A 22,500-nucleotide genomic window follows, 5' to 3' on the forward strand; every position below is an offset into this window, starting at 1 on the left:
GGGAGAGAGGGAGAGAGAGAGAGAGAGAGAGAGATAAAATGAGAGAGAGAGAGAGAGAGAGAGAGAGATAAAATGAGAGAGAGAGAGAGAGAGAGATAAAATGAGAGAGAGAGAGAGAGAGATAAAATGAGAGATAAAATGAGAGAGAGAGAGAGAGAGATAAAATGAGAGAGAGAGAGATAAAATGAGAGAGAGAGAGAGAGATAAAATGAGAGAGAGAGAGAGACAGATAAAATGAGAGAGAAACCGAAACCGAGAGAGAGTTGGAGTTTTAATAAAACCTTTATTTTAAGTAACACAAATATTGGCACACTGCCTTTTCATAAATCACAGAACACGTGTGTCCTTCTGAAATAAACATATACAAAACTAATACATTAAATAACAAATCATTTACATTCAACTTATTACATCAACAAAAATAGTTTCCCATCCTCCACAAAACATATCGCTCCTTCATAAGGACACTTCTCCTCAAACAGCCGAGAAGAACTCAAAATACACTTTTATTCTTGCTTTTACTAGTCCTTTAAAACACATCTTTAAAACCACACCCAGGTGTTGGGTTGAAGACCACACCCAGGTGTTGGGTTGGAGACCACATCCAGGTGTTGGGTTGAAGACCACACCCAGGTGTTGGGTTGGAGACCACACCCAGGTGTTGGGCTGAAGACCACACCCAGGTGTTGGGTTGGAGACCACATCCAGGTGTTGGGTTGGAGACCACATCCAGGTGTTGGGTTGGAGACCACATCCAGGTGTTGGGTTGGAGACCACTTCCAGGTGTTGGGTTGAAGACCACTTCCAGGTGTTGGGTTGAAGACCACATCCAGGTGTTGGGTTGGAGACCACATCCAGGTGTTGGGTTGGAGACCACATCCAGGTGTTGGGTTGGAGACCACATCCAGGTGTTGGGTTGAAGACCACATCCAGGTGTTGGGTTGGAGACCACATCCAGGTGTTGGGTTGAAGACAACATCCAGGTGTTGGGTTGAAGACAACATCCAGGTGTTGGGTTGGAGACTACACCACAAATGTACAGTTGTGTGTCATCCGCATAGCAGGCAAAGTTAACATTATGTTTTCTAATGACATCCCCAAGAGGTAAAATATATAGTGAAAACAATAGAGATCCTAAAACGGAACCTTGAGGAACACCGAAATGTACAGTTGATTTGCGCAACAGCCTTTTCTAAAATTTTTGAGAGGAATGAGAGATTCGATATAGGCCGATAGTTTTTAAAATATTTTCTGGGTCAAGGTTTGGCTTTTTCAAGAGAACCTTTATTTCTGCCACTTTTAGTGAGTTTGGTACACATCCGGTGGATAGAGAGCCGTTTATTATGTTCAACATAGGAGGGCCAAGCACAGGAAGCAGCTCTTTCAGTAGTTTAGTTGGAATAGGGTCCAGTATGCAGCTTGAAGGTTTAGAGGCAATGATTATTTTCATCAATCTGTCAAGAGGTATTATATTAAAAAACGTCAGTGTCTCACTTGATCCTAGGTCCTGGCAGTGTTGTGTAGACTCAGAAATAGGGCCAATTATCTACAAATTCTATTCTTTGGGAGGGGCAGAAAACAGTTGTCAACCAGCAATTAAGTTGTGACACTCTGCTGTGGAGCTCATCCCTCCCCCTAACTGGGAGTGGGCCAGAGACAATTACTCGATGCCGACACATCTTTATAGCTGATTTACACGCTGAGGCTATGTTGCGCTTGGTGACCTCTGTTTGTTTCATCCTAATATTGTTGGTGCTGACGTGGATAAAAAATATCCCTATACTCTATAAATTTGTCAGAGCTAATGATGCGAGGCTTCGGCGTCTCAGACCCCGTAACGGGAGGAGTAGAGACCAGAGAAGACTCGGCCTCTGACTCCGACCCGCTGCTTAATGGGGAAAACCGGTTGAAAGTTTCTGTCGGCTGAATGAGCGACACCGGTTGAGCATTCCTACAGCATTTCCCTCCAGAAGCCATGAGAAAGTTGTCCGGCTGTGGGGACCGTGCGAGGGGATTTATACTAACTTTACTATCTGTACTTACTGGTGGCACAGACGCTGTTTCATCCTTTCCTACACTTAAAGTACCCTTGCCTAACGATTGCGTCTGAAGCTGGGCTTGCAGCACAGCTATCCTCGCCGTAAGGCGATCGTTCTCCTGTATATTATGAGTACAGCGACTGCAATTAGAAGGCATCATGTTAATGTTACTACTTAGCTTCGGCTGGTGGAGGTCCTGACGAACCACGTCCAGATAAAGCGTCCAGAGTGGTTGGCTGGCTGACTTACTGGCTGACTGGCTGGCTGGCTGGCTAACTGACTGACTGGCTGGCTGACTGACTGGTTGGCTGGCTGGCTGGCTGGCTGACTGGCTGACTGGCTGGCTGACTGGCTGGCTGGTTGACTGGTTGGTTGACTGGCTGACTGGCTGACTGACTGGTTGGCTGGCTGGCTGGCTGGCTGGCTGGCTGTCTGACTGGTTGGCTGGCTGGCTGACTGGCTGGCTGACTGGTTGGCTGGCTGACTGGCTGGCTGGTTGACTGGTTGGCTGGCTGGCTGGCTGACTGACTGACTGACTGGTTGGCTGGCTGGCTGGCTGGCCGGCTGTTCAGACAGCTCTGTGCAGCCAGCAACAGTCAAGAGGACCATCCTCAGGGTAAATTAAGGTCTATAAAGAATGACAGCATAATACACTCTCTTGTTTAAGCCTGTTACACAATGACTGCCCTTGGAGAGAGTGAAAAGATGTAACTCTGTCTGTCTATCTGTCTGTCCGTTCGTCCGTCCTTCCATCCGTGTGATGGTTTTACATAAGAGCTGTCCTGAGCAGCCATACAGTGTGACAGTGATTATGATTCCCTCTGGCTCTTGACCCAGGCTGACTTCTAGGTTCACTGTGTACTGCACCACTGTACATTTCTCAAGATATTAGCATTAGTTAGTTAGTTAGTTAGTTAGTCCAGGTAAGAGATCATGTATACATATTTTAATTCCAGCATTTTAATCAATTTCTTAATTACCATCACTACTGTGTTGTCGTTTACACACTGTCGTGTTTCTTTTGTGTTAGTATGTCTGTATAAAAAAAACAAGGTTACTTTTCGTTGGCAGAATAATTATTTTTCTTTAACTGTGCATTTCCGGCAGTTTTGACTTTTGCCATTAGAGGTCGATCAGCCAATTCCTGGGGATCTATACTCCCAAAGCTGTTGACTGTTTTTGAGCTTGCCAGTTAGCTAGCAGTTCTCAGCTGTTAGCAGCCAATGGCTAGCAGTTTCTTTTATCGACTAAAAACGGATGATTGACATCTTTTTTTTTTTGTCATTACAAAATTATGTAATGTAACAAGACATACATACAAGCACACACATCCCTGGGTCGCTCCTCTTTTCAGTTCGCTGCAGCTAGCGACTGGAACGAGCTGCAACAAACACTCAAACTGGACAGTTTGATCTCAATCTCTTCATTCAAAGACTCAATCACTCTTACTGACAGTTGTGGCTGCTTCACGTGATGTATTGTTGCCCTACTTGCCCTTTGTGCCCAATAATGTTTGTACTGCTGCCATGTTGTGTTGCTGCCATGTTGTGTTGCTACCTTGCTGTGTTGTTGTCTTAGATCTCTCTTGTAGTGATGTGTGTTTTGTCTTGTCTTTTTAATCCCAGCCCCAGTCCCCGCAGGAGGCCTTTTTGCTAGGCCGTCATTGTAAATAAGAATTTGTTCTTAAACTGACTTGCCTAGTTAAATAAAGGGCAAATAAAACATGGTAAATGTAACGTTAAAACCTGCAATGAATTCATGGTAACCTCGTAACTATTCATTTAGACCTGGTGTTTATTTGAAACAAGTTTATTTGCTAATATGTGTGTCGTGCACTGAACAGAGACAGCGATTGGAGATTCTGCGTGAAATGGAAGTTTTACGGTATTTAAGAGTATAGTGGTGGTCTACAGTATCAAAAACCTTGGACAAGACAGTAAACAGACTGTCTATGGGGCTGACTGAGAGAACCCTTAGGTTATCTGTCTATGGGGCTGACTGAGAGAACCCTTAGGTTATCTGTCTATAGGGCTGACTGTGAACCCTCAGGTTATCTGTCTAGAGGGCTGACTGAGAACCCTCAGGTTATCTGTCTATGGGGCTGACTGAGAGAACCCTTAGGTTATCTGTCTATAGGGCTGACTGTGAACCCTCAGGTTATATGTCTATAGGGCTGACTGAGAGAACCCTCAGGTTATCTGTCTATAGGGCTGACTGTGAACCCTCAGGTTATCTGTCTATGGGGCTGACTGAGAGAACCCTCAGGTTATCTGTCTATAGTGCTGACTGTGAACCCTTAGGTTATCTGTCTATAGGGCTGACTGTGAACCCTCAGGTTACCTGTCTATAGGGCTGACTGTGAACCCTCAGGTTATCTGTCTATAGGGCTGACTGTGAACCCTCAGGTTATCTGTCTATAGGGCAGACTGTGAGAACCCTCAGGTTATCTGTCTTATAGGGCTGACTGTGAGAACCCTCAGGTTATCTGTCTATAGTGCTGACAATGAGAACCCTCAGGTTATCTGTCTATAGGGCTGACTGTGAGAACCCTCAGGTCATCTGTCTATAGGGCTGACTGTGGAACCCTTGTGTTATCTGTCTATAGGGCTGACTGTGGGAACCCTCAGGTTATCTGTCTATAGGGCAGACTGTGAGAACCCTCAGGTTATCTGTCTTATAGGGCTGACTGTGGGAACCCTCAGGTTATCTGTCTATAGGGCAGACTGTGAGAACCCTCAGGTTATCTGTCTTATAGGGCTGACTGTGAGAACCCTCAGGTTATCTGTCTATAGGGCTGACTGTGAACCCTCAGGTTATCTGTCTATAGGGCTGACTGTGAACCCTCAGGTTATCTGTCTATAGGGCAGACTGTGAGAACCCTCAGGTTATCTGTCTTATAGGGCTGACTGTGAGAACCCTCAGGTTATCTGTCTATAGTGCTGACAATGAGAACCCTCAGGTTATCTGTCTATAGGGCTGACTGTGAGAACCCTCAGGTCATCTGTCTATAGGGCTGACTGTGGGAACCCTCAGGTTATCTGTCTATAGGGCTGACTGTGAGAACCCTCAGGTTATCTGTCTATAGGGCTGACTGTGGAACCCTTGTGTTATCTGTCTATAGGGCTGACTGTGGGAACCCTCAGGTTATCTGTCTATAGGGCAGACTGTGAGAACCCTCAGGTTATCTGTCTTATAGGGCTGACTGTGGGAACCCTCAGGTTATCTGTCTATAGGGCTGACTGTGGGAACCCTCAGGTTATCTGTCTATAGTGCTGACTGTGAGAACCCTCAGGTTATCTGTCTATAGGGCTGACTGTGAACCCTCAGGTTATCTGTCTATAGGGCTGACTGTGAACCCTCAGGTTATCTGTCTATAGGGCAGACTGTGAGAACCCTCAGGTTATCTGTCTTATAGGGCTGACTGTGAGAACCCTCAGGTTATCTGTCTATAGTGCTGACAATGAGAACCCTCAGGTTATCTGTCTATAGGGCTGACTGTGAGAACCCTCAGGTCATCTGTCTATAGGGCTGACTGTGGGAACCCTCAGGTTATCTGTCTATAGGGCTGACTGTGAGAACCCTCAGGTTATCTGTCTATAGGGCTGACTGTGGAACCCTTGTGTTATCTGTCTATAGGGCTGACTGTGGGAACCCTCAGGTTATCTGTCTATAGGGCAGACTGTGAGAACCCTCAGGTTATCTGTCTTATAGGGCTGACTGTGGGAACCCTCAGGTTATCTGTCTATAGGGCTGACTGAGAACCCTCAGGTCATCTGTCTATAGGGCTGACTGTAAGAACCCTCAGGTTATCTGTCTATAGGGCTGACTGAGAACCCTCAGGTTATCTGTCTATAGGGCTGACTGAGAACCCTCAGGTTATCTGTCTATAGTGCTGACTGTGAGAACCCTCAGGTTATCTGTCTATAGGGCTGACTGTGAGAACCCTCAGGTTATCTGTCTATAGGGCAGACTGTGAGAACCCTCAGGTTATCTGTCTATAGGGCTGACTGCGAGAACCCTCATGTTATCTGTCTATAGGGCTGACTGTGAGAACCCTCAGGTTATCTGTCTATAGGGCTGACTGTGGGAACCCTCAGGTTATCTGTCTATAGGGCTGACTCTGAGAACCCTCAGGTCATCTGTCGATAGGGCTGACTCTGAGAACCCTCAGGTTATCTGTCTATAGGGCTGACTTTGGGAACCCTCAGGTTATCTGTCTTTAGGGCTGACTGTGAACCCTCAGGTGACCATGTGTAATAAGGTAGACCAGCAGTACTATACATGTCATAATATACAGTATAACAGTATATAATATATTGATTCTATATGTTGTCTGTCTATAGGGCTGACTGTGAGAACCCGCAGGTGACCATGTGTAATAAGGGAGACCAGCACTACCGCAGTTCCCCTAGCAACCAGTCGTCGTCTAGTGACCCAGGACCCTGTGGAAGTGGAACCTGGTCTCAACCTCCTGGATACGACGGGTAAGACCTGGCCGGGGGAGGGGGGAGGAGAGGGTAGGGAGAAGGGGAGGAGAGGAGCAGATAGAGGAGGGACAGGGTGAGAGGAGAGGAGTTGAGAGGGATGTGATGGGGAGAGGAGAGGAGAGAGAGAGAGAGAGAGAGAGAGAGAGAGAGAGAGAGAGAGAGAGAGAGAGAGAGAGAGAGAGAGAGAGAGAGAGAGAGGGAGGAGTTGAGAGTGGGGAGAGGAGTTGAGAGGAGTTGAGAGGGAGAGGATGGGGAGAGGAGTTGAGAGGGAGAGGATGGGGAGAGGAGTTGAGAGGGAGAGGATGGGGAGAGGAGTTGAGAGGGAGAGGATGGGGAGAGGAGTTGAGAGAGAGAGAGCGAGATGGATGGGGAGAAAGTGAGGGGAAAGGAGTTGAGAGGAGAGGAGAGGAGAAAGTGAGGGGAGAGGAGTTGAGAGGAGAGGAGAGGAGAAAGTGAGGGGAGAGGAGTTGAGAGGAGAGGAGAGGAGAAAGTGAGGGGAGAGGAGTTGAGAGGAGAAAGTGAGGGGAGAGGAGTTGAGAGGAGAGGAGAGGAGAAAGTGAGGGGAGAGGAGTTGAGAGGGAGGGGATGGGCAGCGGAGAGAAGAGGAGAGGAGGAGAGGGAGAGGGAGAGGGAGAGGGAGAGGGAGAGGAGAGGAGAGGAGAGGTGAGGGGAGGGGAGGAGAGGGGAAGAGGGAGGAAAGTCAGGAAGAGAGGGAGGGGAGTGGAGGGGTAAGGAAGGCCCAGCTAGTCAGCGAGAGGCATCCCAATCGGTTACCAGTGGGTTAGGCACATGTTGAGGCATCCAAATCTGTCTCCAGTAGGTTAGGGACAGGGAGGGGAATCCTAATCTGTCTCCAGTGGGTTAGGGACAGGGAGAGGCATCCTAATCTGTCTCCAGTGGGTTAGAGACAGGGAGAGGAGTCCTAATATGTCTCCAGTGGGTTAGGGACAGGGAGAGGCATCCTAATCTGACTCCAGTGGGTTAGGTACAGGGAGAGGCATCCTAATCTGTCTCCAGTGGGTTAGGGACAAGGAGATCCATCCTAATATGTCTCCAGTGGGTTAGGGACAGGGTGAGGCATCCTAATCTGTCTCCATTGGGTTAGGGACAGGGTGAGGCATCCTAATCTGTCTCCAGTGGGTTAGGGACAGGGAGATCCATCCTAATCTGTCTCCAGTGGGTTAGGGACAGGGAGATCCATCCTAATCTGTATCCAGTGGGTTAGGGACAGGGAGTGACATCCTAATCTGTCTCCAGTGGGTTAGGGACAGGGAGTGACATCCTAATCGGTCTATAATCTGTCTATATTACCCTAACTCTACCAAACTACTACATTACATACTGTCATTACCCTAACTCTACCAGACTACTACAGTACATTCTGTCATTACCCTAACTCTACCAGACTACTACAGTACATACTGTCATTACCTTAACTCTACCAGACTACTACAGTACATATAGTGATTACCCTAACTCTACCAGACTTCTACAGTACAGACTGTCATTACCCTACACTGTCATTACCCTAACTCTACCAGACTACTACAGTACATACTGTCATTACCCTACACTGTCATTACCCTAACTCTACAATACTACTACAGTACATACGGTCATTACCCTAACTCTACCAGACTTCTACAGTGCATACTGTCATTACCCTAACTCTACCAGACTTCTACAGTACATACTGTCATTGACCTACACTGTCATTATCCTAACTCTACCAGACTTCTACAGTGCATACTGTCATTACCCTACACTGTCATTACCCTAACTCTACCAGACTTCTACAGTACATTCTGTCATTGACCTACACTGCCATTATCCTAACTCTACCAGACTACTACAGTACATACTGTCATTACCCTACACTGTCATTACCCTAACTATACCAAACTACTACATTACATACTGTCATTACCCTAACTCTACCAGACTACTACAGTACATAATGTCATTACCCTACACTGTCATTACCCTAACTATACCAAACTACTACATTAAATACTGTCATTACCCTAACTCTACCAGACTACTACAGTACATACTGTCATTACCCTACACTGGCATTACCCTAACTCTACCAGACTACTACAGTACATACTGTCATTACCCTACACTGGCATTACCCTATACTGTCATTACGCTAACTCTACCAGACTACTACAGTACATACGGTCATTACCCTAACGCTACCAGACTACTACAGTACATACTGTCATTACCCTAACTCTACCAGACTACTACAGTACATATTGTCATTACCCTACACTGTCATTATCCTAACTCTACCAGACTACTACAGTACATACTGTCATTACCCTACACTGTCATTACCCTAACTATACCAAACTACTACATTACATACTGTCATTACCCTACACTGTCATTACCCTAACTCTAACAGACTACTACAGTACATACTGTCATTACCCTACACTGTCATTACCCTAACTATACCAGACTACTTCAGTACATACTGTCATTACCCTACACTGTCATTACCCTAACTCTAACAGACTACTACAGTACATACTGTCATTACCCTACACTGTCATTACCCTAACTATACCAGACTACTACAGTACATACATACTGTAATTACCCTAACTCTAACAGACTACTACATTACATTCTGTCATTAACCTACACTGTCATTATATTTCACTGGTCACAGGTATATTTCACTGGTCACCATAGCAACACCCACCCGTAGCACGCGTTCCAGCAGGTATATTGCACTGGTCACCATAGCAACACCCACCCGTAGCACACGTTCCAGCAGGTATATTGCACTGGTCACCATAGCAACACCCACCCGTAGCACACGTTCCAGCAGGTATATTTCACTGGTCACCATAGCAACACTCACCCGTAGCACGCGTTCCAGCAGGTATATTTCACTGGTCACCATAGCAACACCCACCCGTAGCACACGTTCCAGCAGGTATATTGCACTGGTCACCATAGCAACACCCACCCGTAACACACGTTCCAGCAGGTATATTTCACTGGTCACCATAGCAACACTCACCCGTAGCACGCGTTCCAGCAGGTATATTTCACTGGTCACCATAGCAACACTCACCCGTAGCACACGCTCCAGCAGGTATATTGCACTGGTCACCATAGCAACACCCACCCGTAGCACGCGTTCCAGCAGGTATATTTCACTGGTCACCATAGCAACACTCACCCGTAGCACACGTTCCAGCAGGTATATTTCACTGGTCACCATAGCAACACTCACTCGTAGCACACGTTCCAGCAGGTATATTTCAAATCAAATCAAATCAAATGTATTTATATAGCCCTTCGTACATCAGCTGATATCTCAAAGTGCTGTACAGAAACCCAGCCTAAAACCCCAAACAGCAAGCAATGCAGGTGTAGAAGCACGGTGGCTAGGAAAAACTCCCTAGAAAGGCCAAAACCTAGGAAGAAACCTAGAGAGGAACCAGGCTATGTGGGGTGGCCAGTCCTCTTCTGGCTGTGCCGGGTGGAGATTATAACAGAACATGGCCAAGATGTTCAAATGTTCATAAATGACCAGCATGGTCGAATAATAATAAGGCAGAACAGTTGAAACTGGAGCAGCAGCACGGCCAGGTGGACTGGGGACAGCAAGGAGTCATCATGTCAGGTATTCCTGGGGCATAGTCCTAGGGCTCAGGTCCTCCGAGAGAGAGAAAGAAAGAGAGAATTAGAGAGAGCATATGTGGGATGGCCAGTCCTCTTCTGGCTGTGCCGGGTGGAGATTATAACAGAACATGGCCAAGATGTTCAAATGTTCATAAATGACCAGCATGGTCGAATAATAATAAGGCAGAACAGTTGAAACTGGAGCAGCAGCACGGCCAGGTGGACTGGGGACAGCAAGGAGTCATCATGTCAGGTAGTCCTGGGGCATGGTCCTAGGGCTCAGGTCCTCCGAGAGAGAGAAAGAAAGAGAGAAGGAGAGAATAAGAGAACGCACACTTAGATTCACACAGGACACCGAATAGGACAGGAGAAGTACTCCAGATATAACAAACTGACCCTAGCCCCCCGACACATAAACTACTGCAGCATAAATACTGAAGGCTGAGACAGGAGGGGTCAGGAGACACTGTGGCCCCATCCGAGGACACCCCCGGACAGGGCCAAACAGGAAGGATATAACCCCACCCACTTTGCCAAAGCACAGCCCCCACACCACTAGATGGATATCTTCAACCACCAACTTACCATCTTGAGACAAGGCTGAGTATAGCCCACAAAGACCACAAAGACCTTCACTGGTCACCATAGCAACACCCACCCGTAGCACACGTTCCAGCAGTTATATTTCACTGGTCACCATAGCAACACTCACCCGTAGCACGCGTTCCAGCAGGTATATTTCACTGGTCACCATAGCAACACCGTCCCGTAGCACACGCTCCAGCTGGTATATTTCACTGGTCACCATAGCAACACTCACCCGTAGCACACGCTCCAGCAGGTATATTTCACTGGTCACCATAGCAACACCCACCCGTAGCACACGTTCCAGCAGGTATATTTCACTGGTCACCATAGCAACACTCACCCGTAGCACACGCTCCTGCTGGAGCAGGTATATTTCACTGGTCACCATAGCAACACCCACCCGTAGCACACTGTAACGGTTTTGACTTGAGGTTATTTTTTATAGGGGTGCCAGGTAGGTTGTGCCTACCAGAGAAAACATTGGTTTCTCCTTTTAGTTTGGGAGGGAATGAGTCCCATCTGGTCCGTCAAGTCTACACCATTACAAAGGACTTATGTAAACGTCAGAAGGGAAATCAACTTTTCATAAACCCTTAAAACATTGAAAAGAACTTCAAAAACAACTATTATTTTGCGTGGGTTGTATTAGCAACATCAATGGATTACACACACATAATAATATAACACAATGAGTTCTGGTTCCTCCAGAAATGTCCTGTACCTCGGGCCTAAAAAGAGTCCAGCCCGGTAAAGGAGTTCAGTGAACTCAAGTGACTTTTGTCACGCAATGTTTGTCCGTTCATTCCGTGTAGCGTAAACCCAGTATTAAATCATACAATCAATATAACAATTTTACCACAGAACTTTAAAGCGTATCTGCTCTTACTAATTCCTCAACTACATCTAACTACATAAATCATCACCGTATACATCATATCAAAACAAATGAAATACCGTATACAAAAAAGGTGGTAGTCAGTCGGTCAGTCAGACAATCCAATCCGCCAACAGATCTCCAGCGGAGAAAGGCCACGAAGAATAGAGAGGAGTAGTCCACGGACGCAAAGAGTGGATCTGATCCTGGGTAAACTCTCTCAGGCTACAAAACACACGTTTAACAGCAACAAAACAACCGGAATAGAGAAGCTTCGGGAACACATCCTCAGTCATGTCTCCATCAAAAAACCCCACTTTTGCGCAGCTGATGCTGGCTATTTAATTGGGAATTAAAGGGAAAGCACCCTATTGGAAGGAGAAGCACTGAGACGGCTCAAAATAATTCAGGGCCGTCACACACCCCCTCCCCTGGAAAAAGCCGACCATTGCCCTGGAAGGCACATCTTGTTCGGGGAAACCGAGAAAGGTCTCCTCATCACTTTCCTCTACAAACATTTTCATGACTTTTTGGAGCTCACGCTCCTCAGCTGAGGGGTCACAGGCCTTAAGGTGTGAGACTTCTGGGTCTGGGAATCCGAGAAAAGTCTCCTCACTTTCCTCTTCAAAGATATCCAAGATCTTGCGGCGCTCAATCGCCTCCAATTCCTCAGCCGAGGGGTAACAGGCCTTAAGGCGTGAGACATGGACAACGCGCATATCTTCACCTGTGTCCTCTTTCACCACTCGGTAGTTCAAAGGGCCCATCTGCTCCACAATCCTATATGGTCCTTGCCATTTAGGAGCGAGCTTGGCAGAGAAGAATTGTTCAGCTTTCGAGTAAGGATGAGAGCGAAGCCACACCCGATCACGAAGCTGAAACTGCATGTCTCGTCTGTTCTTATCATAATTTCTCTTCTGCTTGAGTCGAGCCTGGATCATGTTCTTTGAGACAAGAGCTCTCAAGTCATGGAGATGGACTACCTGGTCATAGCAAGCAGCGTCTGGAGTAAGCTGCTGGGGCTGTAGCACCATATCCAAGGGTCCTCGGAGGGGACGACTTAGGTTCAGCTCTGCAGGTGTGACTCCAGTGGACTCTTGCACAGCAGAATTCAGGGCAAATCGAAACTCGTGAAGGTGCTTGTCCCAGTGTTTGTGCTGGGTCCCTACATAGGAAGCAATCATTGTCTTCAAGGTTCGATTTACTCTCTCAGTGAGATTGGTCTGTGGGTGATAGGCCGTGGTCAACTTCTGTCTCAGGTTCCATCTTTGGCAGGTCTCCTCAAAGAGATCAGAGACAAATTGGGAACCTCGATCAGACAGGATGTAATCAGGCACTCCCCAGCGAGTCAGGATCTCTTTCGTAAGGATGTTAGAGACGGTCCTTGCTGTGGCCTGACGCAGGGAAAAGAGTTCCACCCACTTTGAATAATAATCAACAAACACAAGCATGTACACATTCTGATTGGAGCTTCTAGGAAATGGACCCATCAAATCCACTCCTAGCATTTCCCAAGGTCGGGTAACCACCGTTTGCTGCAACTTGCCAGCAGGCTTTCTACCTTCTGGTTTGTACATTTGACAAACCTGACAGTTTCGGATGTGTGACTTCACATCCATGCTCAGATGTGGCCAGTACAGTAACGCTTGCAACCGCTTGTAGGTTTTGAACCTGCCCAAATGACCAGCTAATGGGTCTTCATGGAAATGTTGAAGCAGTTGTAGGCGTAGAGTTTCAGGTATGTACAATTGGTAGAGGGTTCTGTGAGGTAGTTGTACAACACGGTAGACTTTGTCTTCCATGATGGTCAGCTTTGTGGTAGGATTGACCATCTTTTCTCCATCTTCCAGGATAGTCTGGTACAAAGCCTGTACTTCTGGATCATCCTGTTGGGCTTTCCATATGGTCTCATCAGAGATGGGAAAGTCTGTTTTGGGCGAGTCTCGACTGCTTGACAGGACAGTAGCACATGTAAAATGAGGGCCACCGTTATCACAAGCAGGAGCCCTGGATAAGGCATCTGGAACAGTGTTGTATTTTCCTTTCCTGTATTCTACTGCAAAGGTGAACTCTTGCAACCGTAGAGCCCATCTTATGAGTCTGGTGCTTGGTTTGTTGGTCTTGAACACCCACACAAGGGAGGAATGGTCAGTGACCACAGTGAAGTGTCTTCCCTCCAGGTAGTACCTCCACTTTTCCAAAGCCCAGACAACTGCAAGGCACTCTTGCTCGGTTGTGGAGTAGTTCCGTTCTGCTCCATTCAATGTCCGACTGGCGAACGCTAGCACTTCTTCAGTGCCAAGTCCAGTCTGTTGGACTAGGACAGCACCAAGTCCAACATCACTTGCATCAGTGTAAACAACAAAAGGGGAATCAAAGTTGGGATGACCTAAAATGGGAGGTGTGTTGAGGTGTCGTTTCAGGGTTTCAAAGGAGGTCTGGCACTCTGCCGTCCATAGGAATTTCACTCCTTTTCGCTTCAACGCGTTGAGGGGTTCTGCCACCTGGGAGAAGTTCGACACAAACCGATGGTACCATCCAGCCATCCCAAGGAACCGTTGAAGGGCCTTGAGTGTGGTTGGCACAGGAAAATCTTGTACCGCCTTGGTCTTTTCAGGATCCACATGAATGCCGTCGAAAGACACAATATGGCCAAGGAACTTCAGGGAAGTTTGGCAGAAGTTGCTCTTCTTCATATTCACGGTCAGACCAGCTTCTCTTAGCTTGTCCAACACTGCTTGAAGATCTTGAAAGTGTTGTTCTCTGTTCTGGGAGTAGATAATTATATCGTCCAGGTAGACGAAACAGATCTTCCCTTTGAGCTCACCTAACGCAATCTCCATCAGTCTTTGGAAAGTGGCAGGTGCATTCTTTAATCCAAAAGGCATCACCTTAAAGGAAAATAAGCCCTCAGCACAGACAAAAGCAGTCTTGTCCTTGCTTTCCTGGTCCATCTCAACTTGCCAATAACCACTATTGAGGTCAAGGGTAGTGAACACAACAGCGCCAGACAATGACTCCAGGATCTCGTGGATGGTAGGAAAAGGATAGGCATCAGTCTGGGAAACATTGTTGGTCTTCCTATAGTCCACACAAAATCTAAGACCACCAGTCTTTTTTGGGATGAGGACAACAGGAGCAGCCCAAGGAGAGGAGGAACGTTCTATTATATCTTGTGTTAACATATCATTAATGAGTCCCTTTTGGATGATTAGCTTCGCTGGGGACAAACGATATGGCTTTTGCTTGATCGGCATTTCCTGTGTAAGGAAGATTTTGTGCTTCAGGAGCCCGGTGCGTCCTAGCCTTGAAGTACATACATCAGCATTATTCTGCAGCTGTTCCAACAGCCTTAACTCCTCTGGATGTTCCAGCTGAGCTCTTCTTACAGCCTGTAAAAGGAGATCGTCAGCAGGATTATCAAGGGTTAGTGGTAACGGAGCAACGGCAGAGAAGACTGCCACATTTGAACCCCAATCATGTAACTTCGTAGCTTCTGATTGGAAGAAATGCTTCTTGCTCGGATTGTATGGAAACCAGTAGCAATTGTGTGCGATATCAATCTGGACACCACTGAAGTACATGAAATCAATTCCCAACACGACAGGAAAAGCAAGGTTCTTGGTTTGTAGGATAACCGAAGGAATCATATAGGAGCGGTTACACAGGCGGAACTCTACCTCACTCCATCCAAGTGGTCGTTTAGCCTCACCATCAGCCAGGTAGAGTGGACCTTCTGTCCACGGCTTCAAGTTGTATTGCGGACCTTTAACCTCCTTCCACAGTTTCTCATTGAGCAGTGTGTAGGATGACCCGGTGTCCAGGATGGCTCTTCCTGTCCATGGGCCTATGGACAGGGGTAACACCAGTTGGTGCGGTATGAACTGAAAGGAAGGGGATGTCGATGGGGGGGCGTAGGCAGTGACTCTTGGGATTTCAGCTCTGGTTAAAGCACCCAGAGAAGGATGGTCATTCCTGCGAAGAGAGTTAGGTGTGTTGGCCTGTTGTGATTTGTGGTTTCTGGAAGGGTTTTCGTGATACGGTCTTGGACATGTAGCTGAAGAATGTCCCTTTTGGCTACATCTCCAACAGAACATGAAAGGGGTCATGGCTTGAGACTCTGGCTGTTGTTGATGGTCTGTCTTGGGTAACGGTTTGGGTGTCTGTTTCTTTCTTTGGTCATATTGCTGTTGGCATTCTCTGTCCTTCTCAAACTGCTGTCCCAAGCGAACCAGTCCATCGACAGTGGTGACTCGTTCTCGGAGTTGACTGGCTAGTAGTGGGTTGATGTTCTTCAAAATCAATTTAATGACCTCTTCCTCCTCAATGCCAGGTTTCCACCTTCTGCACAGGGAGTGGTAACCGTATGCAAAGTCACGGATACTCTCTTTCTCTCTTTGTACTCGATTCCTGACTCTGTCTGCCAACTCATCTGTGTAGTCCTCAGACAGAAATGCAGAGGAAAACTTGGCCTCAAAGTCAGCCCAGGAGGTAGTGGTGAGACGTGCCACATCCCACCAGTCTCGAGCTGTCCCATGCAACACATTCCTCAATGTGGCAAGGAGTTCTTCGTCAGCCAGGGGATTGAGGGCAAGAAAGTCACGACATCTTTCTAGGTACATTAGCGGATCAGGACTGTCATCTTTTTTCCCAAAGGTGGGAAATTGCAATTTAATGGGCATCGCCCCCACATGACATCTACTCAAATCACCATGAACAAACGAGCTAGGAGGGATTGAGGAAGTAGAGGGGGAGGGCGTTATCGGACAATGAAAATGAACACCAGGATGCATGGAGGATTGCATCCTGCAAGGGGTGGCTGTAGCATGGCCTTGTCTTGGCTCTTCAGAGGTGCCAGCTTGGCCCTCAGTGGCCTGAACAGAAGTGGACACTAGAGAAACTCTGTGTAAGGAGTTGTGCTTAATGGAGGCCATGTCCACAGACACGTCATCCAACATTTTAACACAATTAGAGAGCTCTGTTTGCAAGTGGTCTACAGTGTTAACCATGGGAGAAAAAACAGAATTAACGTCCTTGAGGACCTCAGTGTGATGATGTTGCAGGCGCCATTGGAGAGTGGCAGTGAGTTGGTTTCGTTGGTAGTCAAACTGCCTGTCCATGGCACCAGTAATTTCCCGTCTTCCACTCTCACTGAGCTCTGTCAGCGTGTGGGTTAGAGTGCTCAGTGAGGTTCTGAATTCCATGGCACTCTGTTGTTGCTCTTCCCTCAGACATTTGAATTTATCGTGGATAAGAGTTTGGAGATGTTGTTGAGTCCGACGAATATCAAGGATGTCACCTTGAAGTTGTAAAACTACAACCTCTGGAGATAAACCAGACAATGGAGGAAGGTTGGGTGTCAGATGGAGGGCTGGCTCAGTACTTTCACACAGATCCATGTCAATAAGTGAGTAACTGGTTAGACCTCCTGTGGCCTGTGGTCCAGACCGAGCATTCAGATTCCCAGGGCTCTGGCCCAAATCAACTCCATTATCTCCATTCCCATTATGATTTGTGTTGTCAGCTTGATGGTCAGAATGGCCCTGTGTATTCCCATTGACAGGTATGAAATGGATGAGCACATTATCTTGGGGTGAATCCATTGTTTTAATTCCACACAAAATATTTGCTTTGGTTAGTTCTCAATGTTGAGCTGTCCCATCTGGGGTGCCATTTTTTATGTAACGGTTTTGACTTGAGGTTATTTTTTATAGGGGTGCCAGGTAGGTTGTGCCTACCAGAGAAAACATTGGTTTCTCCTTTTAGTTTGGGAGGGAATGAGTCCCATCTGGTCCGTCAAGTCTACACCATTACAAAGGACTTATGTAAACGTCAGAAGGGAAATCAACTTTTCATAAACCCTTAAAACATTGAAAAGAACTTCAAAAACAACTATTATTTTGCGTGGGTTGTATTAGCAACATCAATGGATTACACACACATAATAATATAACACAATGAGTTCTGGTTCCTCCAGAAATGTCCTGTACCTCGGGCCTAAAAAGAGTCCAGCCCGGTAAAGGAGTTCAGTGAACTCAAGTGACTTTTGTCACGCAATGTTTGTCCGTTCATTCCGTGTAGCGTAAACCCAGTATTAAATCATACAATCAATATAACAATTTTACCACAGAACTTTAAAGCGTATCTGCTCTTACTAATTCCTCAACTACATCTAACTACATAAATCATCACCGTATACATCATATCAAAACAAATGAAATACCGTATACAAAAAAGGTGGTAGTCAGTCGGTCAGTCAGACAATCCAATCCGCCAACAGATCTCCAGCGGAGAAAGGCCACGAAGAATAGAGAGGAGTAGTCCACGGACGCAAAGAGTGGATCTGATCCTGGGTAAACTCTCTCAGGCTACAAAACACACGTTTAACAGCAACAAAACAACCGGAATAGAGAAGCTTCGGGAACACATCCTCAGTCATGTCTCCATCAAAAAACCCCACTTTTGCGCAGCTGATGCTGGCTATTTAATTGGGAATTAAAGGGAAAGCACCCTATTGGAAGGAGAAGCACTGAGACGGCTCAAAATAATTCAGGGCCGTCACAACACGTTCCAGCAGGTATATTTCACTGGTCACCATAGCAACACTCACCCGTAGCACACGCTCCAGCAGGTATATTTCACTGGTCACCATAGCAACACCCACCCGTAGCACACGTTCCAGCAGGTATATTTCACTGGTCATCCCCAAAGCCAACACCTCCTTTCCTTCCAGTTCTCTGCTGCCTATGACTGGAATGAATTGCAAAAGTCACTGAAGTTGGAGACTTTATCTCCCTCACTAACTTTAAGCATCAGCCATATGAGCAGCTTACCGATCACTGCAGCTGTTCACAGCCCATCTGTAAACAGCCCACCCAACTACCTCATCCCCATATTGTTATTTTTTTCCTATCTTGCACTCCAGTATCGCTACTTGCACACTTGCTCACTTGTGTTAATGCTAAATTGTAATTACTTCGCCACTATGGCCTATTTATAGTCTTACCTCCTTACTCCATTTGCACACACTGTATATAGATTTTTATATTGTGTTATTGACTGTACGTTTGTTTATGTGTAACTCTGTGTTGTTGTTTTTGTCGCACTGCTTTGCTTTATCTTGGCCAGGTCGCAGTTGTAAATGAAAACCTGTTCTCAACTAACCCACCTGGTTAAAACCTCTTACTTCTACCCCTTCCTTTTTCGAAAATTCTGTTAAAAATCGCGCAACTTTTCAGCGTCCTGCTACTCATGCCAGGAATATAGTATATGCATATGATTAGTATGTGTGGATAGAAAACACTCTGAAGTTTATAAAACTGGTTAAATCACGGCTGTGACTATAACAGATCGTGTGTTTCATTGAAAAACGCAAGAAAAACTGCTCTCTGAAAGCTAAAAATAATTTCCATAAGTCACTTCCACGAGTTGTTAAAAGAGAACAGAATTTAATATCGACCTGCCTACACGATGGCGCCATTGTCCTCATTTTCAATTGAATTAATTGTTGGAAAATCCATCTATCTGGCATCCATTTTCCCAGTCTTGACCCGGATGTAGTTGATGAAGACATTATCAGCCATTGTTTTGCAAGTGAAGACCTATTGAAAAGACATCGCCCTGTAATCATTTTGATAGATTATAAACGTTTACTAATACCTAAAGTTGGATTACAAAAGGATTTCGAAGTGTTTTGTGAAAGTTTATCGTCGACTTTTTTAATTTTAAAAAATTACGCAGCGTTTAAAAACGATGATTTTTTCTGAATGACACAACTTCCATACAAAGCTATTTTGGGTATATATGGACCGATTTAAACGAAAAAAAGACCCAATAGTGATGTTTATGGGGCATATAGGAGTGCCAAGAAAGAAGCTCGTCAAAGGTAATGAATGTTTTATATTTTATTTCTGCGTTTTGGGTAGCGCCGGCTACCGCAAAATCTGTTGTTTACGTGTCGTGCTGGCATTTTGGGGGGTGCATGCTATCAGATAATAGCTTCTCATGCTTTCGCCGAAAAGCATTTTAAAAATCTGACTTGCTGGCTAGGTTCACAACGAGTGTAGCTTTAATTCAATACCCTGCTTGTGAATTTTGATCAAAGATTGAGTTGTAACGAGTACATTTAGCATTTAGCGTAGCGCATTTGCATTTCCAGGGGCATACTTGGGACGTCTGCGTGTCAAGTATGCTCAAGAAGTTAAATAAAAAAAATAAAAAACTGTTAACAGTATGCTAGAAGCTAGCTGTATGCTAGCCCTTCCTTACCTTATTGATAAAAGTATGCTAGCAGTTAGCTGTATGCTATCCCAACCTTACCTTATTGCTGACTGTATGCTAGCAGCTAGCTGTATGCTAGCCCTTCCTTACCTTATTGCTGACAGTATGCTAGCAGCTAGCTGTATGCTAGCCCTTCCTTACCTTATTGCTGACAGTATGCTAGCAGCTAGCTGTATGCTAGCCCTTCCTTACCTTATTGCTGACAGTATGCTAGCAGCTAGCTGTATGCTAGTCCTTCCTTACCTTATTGCTGACAGTATGCTAGCAGCTAGCTGTATGCTAGCCCTTCCTTACCTTATTGCTGACAGTATGCTAGCAGCTAGCTGTATGCTAGCCCAACCATACCTTATTGATAAAAGTATGCTAGCAGCTAGCTGTATGCTAGCCCATCCTTAGCTTACTGCTGACAGTATGCTAGCCCATCCTTACCTTACTGCTGACAGTATGCTAGCAGCTAGCTCTCTCTATTGTCCATTATTTACCTTTCCCACTATGCTAGCTCAGTCAATAGCCCTCCTCGCCTCTCCATCCTGACAGTTTGTTAGTTAGCTCACTCTGTAGAATAAGTGACCAACTCATCCTTACCTCCATATCATTCCAGGTCCTCGGTCCTCCATGAGTGCTCCAGAGAGCTACAGGGGGGAGACAGAGAGGGGTACAGGGACACCCTCAGAGAGCCCACCCTTGACAGTACCCGGTTGGCAGGTGAGTCACTCTGCTCCCGATTTTACTCCTAGCTCCACAATAGATGACCTCTAAATAACCTCTACTGTCTGTCTCCTACCTCTACATTAGAAGACCTCTAGATGACCTCTACTGTCGCTCTCCTTCCTCTACATTAGATGACCTCTAGTTGACCTCTACTGTCTGTCTCCTACCTGCACATTTGATGACCTCTAGATTACCTCTAGATTACCTCTACAGTCTTTCTCCTACCTCTACATTAGAGGACCTCTATGTGACCTCTACTGTCTGTCTCCTACCTCTACATTAGAGGACCTCTATGTGACCTCTACTGTCTGTCTCCTACCTCTACATTAGATGACCTCTAGATGACCTCTACTGTCTGTCTCCTACCTCTATATTAGATGACCTCTAGATGACCTCTACTGTCTGTCTCCTTCCTCTAAATTTGATGACCTCTAGATGACCTATACAGTCTTTCTCCTACCTCTACATTAGGTGACCTCTAGATGACCTCTACTATCTGTCTCCTACCTCTACATTAGAGGACCTCTCTGTGACCTCTACTGTCTGTCTCCTACCTCTACATTAGAGGACCTCTATGTGACCTCTCTGTCTGTCTCCTACCTCTACATTAGAGGACCTCTACTGTCTGTCTCCTACCTCTACATTAGATGACCTCTACTGTCTGTCTCCTACCTCTACATTAGAGGTCCTCTATGTGACCTCTACTGTCTGTCTCCTACCTCTACATTAGATGACCTCTAGATGACCTCTACTGTCTGTCTCCTACCTCTACATTAGATGATCTCTAGAGGACCTCTATATGACCTCTACTGTCTGTCTCCTACCTCTACATTAGAGGACCTCTATATGACCTCTACTGTCTGTCTCCTACCTCTACATTAGATGACCTCTAGAGGACCTCTAGATGACCTCTAATATCTGTCTCCAACCTCTACTTTAGATGACCTCTAGATGATCTCTACTATCTGTCTCCTACCTCTACATTAGATGACCTCTAGATGACCTCTACTGTCTGTCTCCTACCTCTACATTAGATCACCTCTAGATGATCTCTACTATCTGTCTCCTACCTCTACATTAGATGACCTGTACTGTGTCTGTGGTAACCCTGTAGGACACATTCAGTGATCATGCAATCCTTTCTCTAGCCACTCCTCATCTCACCCCTCTTCTCTTCCTCCCCCTCTCTACAGAGGCCAAGTGGCACATCCCCTCCACCAAGATCCTCAACTCTCGGAAACAGAGGGATGGGGGAAAGGAGTCGCCCAACAAGCAGAACCGGGGGGTAAGTGACTGGGTATGGGCTGTGGCGATGGGGGTGTCGAAGGCTGGGGTTGTCACATCTCTCGGTGTCTGGTTGGTAGAGATGAAGGTGTCTAGTTGGTAGAGAATGTGTCTGGTTGGTATAGATGAAGGTATCTGTTTTCTAGAGAGGAGGGTGTCTGGTTGGTAGAGATGAAGGTGTCTGGTTGGTAGAGAGGAGGGTGTCTGGTTGGTGGAGAGGAGGGTGTCTGGTTGGTAGAGAGGAGGGTGTCTGGTTGGTAGAGAGGAGGGTGTCTGGTTGGTGGAGAGGAGGGTGTCTGGTTGGTGGAGATGAAGGTGTCTGGTTGGTAGAGAGGAGGGTGTCTGGTTGGTAGAGAGGAGGGTGTCTGTATGGTAGAGATGAAGGTGTCTGGTTGGTGGAGAGGAGGGTGTCTGGTTGGTGGAGAGGAGGGTGTCTGGTTGGTAGAGAGGAGGGTTTCTGGTTGGTAGAGAGGAGGGTGTCTGGTTGGTAGAGAGGAGGGTGTCTGGCTGGTAGAGAGGAGGGTGTCTGGTTGGTAGAGAGGAGGGTGTCTGTATGGTAGAGATGAAGGTGTCTGGTTGGTGGAGAGGA

At 46.4% G+C, this 22,500-nt stretch overlaps 1 protein-coding gene across 1 annotated transcript in view; it reads left to right on the top strand.

Annotated features, from left to right (window-relative positions):
* Nucleotides 1-22,500, top strand: part of LOC139367853 (signal induced proliferation associated 1 like 2) — a 306,546-nt gene that overhangs the window by 213,440 nt on the left and 70,606 nt on the right. Inside the window, exons 14-16 of the mRNA XM_071106185.1 lie at nt 6,383-6,523; nt 20,518-20,621; nt 21,821-21,912. Of these exons, the coding sequence (XP_070962286.1) occupies nt 6,383-6,523; nt 20,518-20,621; nt 21,821-21,912 (337 nt within the window). The remainder of the gene's footprint in view (nt 1-6,382; nt 6,524-20,517; nt 20,622-21,820; nt 21,913-22,500) is intronic.

This window comes from Oncorhynchus clarkii, chromosome 16, assembly GCF_045791955.1.
Source record: "Oncorhynchus clarkii lewisi isolate Uvic-CL-2024 chromosome 16, UVic_Ocla_1.0, whole genome shotgun sequence".
Classification (NCBI taxonomy): Eukaryota; Metazoa; Chordata; class Actinopteri; order Salmoniformes; family Salmonidae; genus Oncorhynchus; species Oncorhynchus clarkii.